The sequence below is a fragment of the Parasteatoda tepidariorum genome, chromosome 3 (genome assembly GCF_043381705.1).
Source record: "Parasteatoda tepidariorum isolate YZ-2023 chromosome 3, CAS_Ptep_4.0, whole genome shotgun sequence".
Classification (NCBI taxonomy): Eukaryota; Metazoa; Arthropoda; class Arachnida; order Araneae; family Theridiidae; genus Parasteatoda; species Parasteatoda tepidariorum.
The window spans coordinates 49,414,581-49,420,602 of NC_092206.1; the positions used below are offsets into that span (position 1 = coordinate 49,414,581).

At 27.1% G+C, this 6,022-nt stretch overlaps 1 protein-coding gene across 3 annotated transcripts in view; it reads left to right on the top strand.

Annotated features, from left to right (window-relative positions):
* LOC107440563 (WD repeat domain 37) overlaps nt 1-6,022 on the top strand; it is a 114,324-nt gene that overhangs the window by 105,008 nt on the left and 3,294 nt on the right. For all 3 annotated transcript variants that reach the window (XM_071178611.1, XM_071178612.1, XM_071178613.1), the window contains exons 8-10: nt 349-403; nt 2,310-2,492; nt 3,513-3,651. In XM_071178611.1, coding sequence (XP_071034712.1) covers nt 349-403; nt 2,310-2,492; nt 3,513-3,651 — 377 coding nt within the window. The remainder of the gene's footprint in view (nt 1-348; nt 404-2,309; nt 2,493-3,512; nt 3,652-6,022) is intronic.

The window sequence follows — 6,022 nt, forward strand, 5'->3', positions numbered from 1 at the left end:
TGAAAAAAGTTTAAAAAAAATTGAATTTTTCCAGTATCTTCAAAGTATTATACCATCATGAAATATTATACCATCATATTGCACAAAATAATAATAAGTTTAATAATTTGTAAAGAATTCAAACTGGTTCTGCTATTTTTAGAATATAACATAAATATATGTGCTAGAAACCCCTTTTTGTGCAAATGTATATTTTTCTGAGTTCATTAAATATAATAAATTTTTCATATTGTCACTTAACCTAAATGTCATTGTCATGTTATCATATTGATTTGTATATCATATCAACCACATTTCATAAATTTCCTAATGTTTAATCATGAAATTTCATTATTTCTGTTTAAATAGAAATACCATTCATCAGAAGAGGAAGTTGAATTATCAGAAGAAGACCACGCTGATGGTATCTATTCTTTACTTATTCATTTAAAAAAAAATATTCTAGGATTTTTAATGTTTCATAGTGAAATTATGCTTTGTAGTTATGTTTTTATTAAAATGAAAAAAATAAGTTTAATTCTTTTTTAACGAAGAGTAAGTTATTTATGTTTTGACATTTTTTAAACGTTAATTTACTAGAGGATAATATTGTTATATTTTTAGAGTGAGTGAGTAGTAGTGTTAAATAAGGTTGATTTATTTTAAATCAACATTTTAGTGTTTAAAATATTAAATGAGTCATACTATCTTATTTAGTAAAAATTATGACCAGTTATTAAGGAATTTCTGGTACTGACTTTTGCTGACTATGAAGTTTAAAGAAACCTATTAAACTAAACAGCCTAAATTAGTTCATAGTAAATTTTACTGCTATTAAAATTTTATAATTAAAAACCTTTTAAAAAAACTTAATTTTTCCTTTCAAAAATTTATTATAAGACGTTTTTTTTATTTTAAATACAAGTTAAACAAAATTTTTAAATCAATAAATGTTTGTTCTGTTTAGTTGTAGGAAATGCAATTGTATAATTTTTTACTGTGGCATTTAATCAAATATGTTTTAGTGAGGGAAAAGTTTATGCCTCACAATCTAAGATATAAGTTATGCTATCAATTAATGTAACAAATTTATATATTCTGAGGCATTTCTTTTTGAATAATTTTACTGCAAAAGTTAATAATCAAAATAATTGTTTTTATAAAATAAAATAAAATTTAATCACTTTCATTAGATTATTCAATATAATATATCAAAATAGCGTCAAAAATTACTAATATTTGTTTTATTTGAATGCCGAATTTAAGTGCTTAATTTTCTGCTTAATTTTCGAATTTATGTGCTTCTGGTGCTTGATTTTGCTAAAGTTCACGGTCTCATTGGTAAAGTTCACGGATTTGATCTAGCTGTCGCTAGATCCTGAAGGATTGGACACAACACAACAAGTGCTTAATAATACGTATAAAATGGTATGCATTATGAAATTAAATTTTTTGATTTTCAAGAGACACCTCCTTTCAAAATTTTCATAATTACATCTTATTGTTGCAAACATTTGTAGAATCAATTATGTATAACTCTTCTTGGCATCTAAAAATTTCTGAATTTACATGAAAACTAAACAAAGATTAAAAATAATAATTAAATTACATTAGTTCTGATGCTAAAAGTATATTGTTTTAGAAATTGCAATAATAAAATTAGAACTGCAATAGCGCAGTGATTAAGACACTGAACTGCCATTGTGATGAACTGGGGTTCGATCCCCAGTGTCGGCTTGAAGCCGACCCAACTTCAGATCGCCGAGTACCGGCTTGTCTGGGAAGTAAATGCGCAATGGTGTCTGTGTGCAGTGATGACCACGTAGCCTCAATGATGTTATTGGTCACGAAATTGTGGAGCCTTAACCTCCACAAACTTCCTGACCCACAACATTCTGTTACGTGAATGCTTTACCTTATTAATTTAAATTTATAATTGTGATGTAAGCTAATTTGACTTTAAAATGTGTAGAAACATGTAGCTAATTTAAAAATATTGCCAAAATATATTTTTGTAAATTTATTTATTAATTTTAAAACATGGAATAGTAATTTAAAAATTAAATGGCTTACAACATGTTCTTCCACTTAGGTGTAAGATAATGAAATACAATCCCTAAGTAAAATGGCAATAAGGAAATCAGTAATCTATAATTATTTTAAAGCAATTAATAGGTTGTAGTTTTCTGACAAAAAGTATTCTGATAAATTAAATGTGTTAAGTAATACTGTTAGCTAAGGTTTACTAATTGGTATTCCCTTGGCATTTATTTTTTTTAAATTTAAATTATTTTACCATGAACTTCTAATTTTCTACAAACTTTTCATAGATGTCGAATCATCACATAATATGACAGTCTTAAAGAATTCAAAAATTGAACTACAAGGTCATATAGGAGTCGTAATAGCTGCTGATTGGTTAGCTGGTGGTGATCAAGTCATAACAGCTTCTTGGGATCGTACAGCAAATGTATATGATGTTCAAACTGGGGAACTTGTCACACAATTAGTTGGTAAATCACTTTTTTCCCTTTCTATTTTATTCTATTTTTTTAATCTGAAAATGAATTTTCAATAACAATTTTTATGTCCATTAATTAATTTTTCTCTCCCTTTTACAAGGAAGGAATTATTTCTTTTTTTAAAAAAGAAATAATTCATAGCAAAGAGATTTTTAATGTTGTTTTGTTAATAGTGTAAAAAAATAGTTATGTATTAAATATTTATTTAGATTCATTTTGTTAGATTGTCTTTAGTAATAATTTAGGTAGTGTTGAATAGTTAGTTATACCTTTACAAGTATTTATTTGTAATATTTTCTGATTTATTATATAAATCTTATAATGAACATGACCACAATCCAAAATTAAAAAATAAAGAAAAGAAAGTCTCATCAAGAGAATCATTCTTGTTCTCTCATCAAGAATTTCTGTGAAGATATCAATTCATCAGTTGGAAAAGACAGGGCGAAGCCCCCAGACTGATCACCAATAATTCGATGTTAAAGTAAAAAGAATTGTTCCCAAAGGACTGTTAGGATCATGGAAAGAGATCCATTGTTGACGATTTAGCGAAAGATAACATGGCCAAAAATAAAGCCAACCCCCTGTAATCAATATTAAATCTGAACTGTATATTTAAATACAGCTGTGCTGTGCCTTTGGCTTGTTTACTGTTAAAGTTGATGTGTTGTACTAGATAATTTTAAGAGGCGACCAAACCGGTCGCCAAAGACGGCTAATTTTTTCTAAAACTGAGTCAACTAGCATAACTGGATTACTGCATTTATATCTGAATTCAGAAACGTTAACTTAGGAATATGTTAAAAAATATTTGTCATCTTTCTGTTGATTTATAAATTATACTTCAATAGTATGTCTACTTTTTCTTAAACTAAATACGTAAAAAATATCAAAGAATTTCTTTAAAATAAAGTTTTTATTTTTTTTATTTAAATTCTTTCATCTTTATGACTTCACATTTTTAATTCTATTTTTATCATATTAAAATTTTCTTACTATTTTATTTAATAGGTCATGATCAAGAGCTCACCAACACTTGTACACATCCAACCCAACGACTTGTTGTGACATCCTCAAAAGATACTACATTCCGTCTGTGGGATTTTCGAGATGCGATTCATTCTGTCAGTGTATTTCAAGGACATACCAAGTAATCACTCTAGCTTCTATAATTTAAGTCTTCTTAAAGCTTTGAGAAAAATATTTATCTTCTGTTTCTGGTAAGGATGTGTCGAATAGAATTTGGCCGATAAGCAACATTTAAAAAAAATTAATTAATAATTATTATTTTTTATATAGAAATAAGTTTAAAAAACTGAAATATGAATGTTTAAGAGAAATTAGTTATTAAGATAATTATAGATAAAGGAAAACTGATTAACAGCTAGTTTAAAAAAATAAAAACTGAAGTTATAAAGTTGGAAGAAAAAAAAGAAATAGAACAAAATATCCTCTTAATTATTAGAACAAAACTTTAATGCTAAAAATAAATATTTTCCAAAAAAAAAAATATTCATAAGACATTAAAAGAAATAATGCCTATCAGAAACGCTGACAAATATTATATACAAAAGCAAAACAGAAAAAATAAAAATAGATTTAAATTCTTGAAAGAAAAATTTTAAAGATAAACATTTCAGTTTTCTAATTACTGTATTTTCATGAAAAAAGTGAAGACTAATAGAAACTCTTTTAATTGACGTGTCATAATAAAAACGTCGATAAAGTTTTTTGAATAAAAAAAAGCTAAACAGAAACCAAAATGAAAATCGTTCGTAATTTTTAGGAAAAAGTGACCATAAAAGAATAATGTTCATTAAAAATGCTCTTTAAGATTGCTGTGATAATAAAAATGCTGATAAAAAGAAAAGTTAGTTAAAAATTCAAAAGAGAAACAGGAAAAAATATTGTTCTTGGTTCTGAAATGCAACTTTAACGTTTAGAATTATAGTATTCTATGTTATCTGTCTTACCCTTCAAAAAAAGTGACAATAAAAGAATAAAGTCTATTAGGAACACTCTGTTAACATGCTTTGCATTAGTTAAAACAGAAACACAAGCAAAAATGAAACACAAAAAATTTCTCACTTTTTAAAATATAAAATGATGAATTGACTTGCCTGAATATAATTTAAAAAAGCGAAAATCAGCATTACCAAACTGATGGTTTAGGGATGTAGTCTGGTTTCAATTCTTCAAATTTCACTTTTCCATGTGTCTTTTTGAATATAAATTAACAAGTTTTAGAACTTAACAAATCTGCGTAGAAACTATTTCTAATAATGTATAGTAAAAAGTATGCTTTTTGATTATTCTTTATCAAATTCTATTAAAATTTCCCCCCAAAAAAAACTTTGTCGAAAAATAATTTTCCGAATATTTGGCAAAAGGGCCCAATACCGAATAGTGGTCAAATATTCGTTATATCCCTAGTTTTCAACAATATTATGGACCCCTATATATGTTTAAATTTCTCTAAATGCTAGTCATTTTTTACTATTTTTATTTAAGCCATACATGTGCGTGTCCAAAAAAATTTACAGCAATTTCAAAAATTGATTTAACAAAAATGTGTCATGATCAAAACGTATAGTTTGCAGTATTCTGCTTAAGGAACAAAATTAATTCTTACCCACTTTTAAAATTAGTTACAAAGTTTATCAACAGATGATGCAGCTAACAGAAAAACTATATCTTTATAAAGGTCAATGTGTGGTTTCAATCATCAAAGTATTGTGTCATCAATCTTGTTCCTAATAAGGATGTACACCTTTTTCTAGGAGGACTTATAAAATTTTAGTTTCCACCATAACCCCCTCCTGGAAGCAAATCTTACTCCTCAATCACGTTACTGAGAATCTGCTTATGGTGATGAGTTAAGTTGTCATTTCAGTATAGTTAGAAACTTGACAATGATCGAGACACAAAATATTTGTTGTTGGTGTTATAGCGAAGATGTTGTATAGTATTCCCTGTTTAGGAATGAGAGAGATATGTGTTAGTTGTCTAGTCACCATTATAAGGCATGCGGGACAGACATCTTCTAGCACGACATTCTCTAGCATATTTCTGTAACTTGTTTTTTAAAGAAAAATATTTTAGACAGTTTGGGAACCACTTTTAGGCCACAGGTTATAATTACAGGGATGAGATTCTTCCGCGGATTTCCGCGTTTTTTTTAGATTTTTCCATTTTTCCCGCTAATTTCCGCGGAAATTTTTTTGAACAAGTTAAAATATTTTATGAGGATTTTAATTTTCCGCGGAGCGAAAGCATTGAAGTCCACATTCCTCCCTCTGAAGTTTCTCAAAAAATCATTTCCTTGGGATAAAACTGGTTGACCTTACACAGAGATGATACAGAGATGAGATTTTTTCGCTTTTGCCTTTCGAATTTCAGCCTTTTTATCAAAAACTCGGATTCTCTAAAAGTTTCGTTTTTTTTTTAAATAAATATCCCGCTTTTTTTTTTTTTTTTTTTTTTTTTTTTTTTTTTTTTTTTTTTTTTTTTTTTTTTTTTTT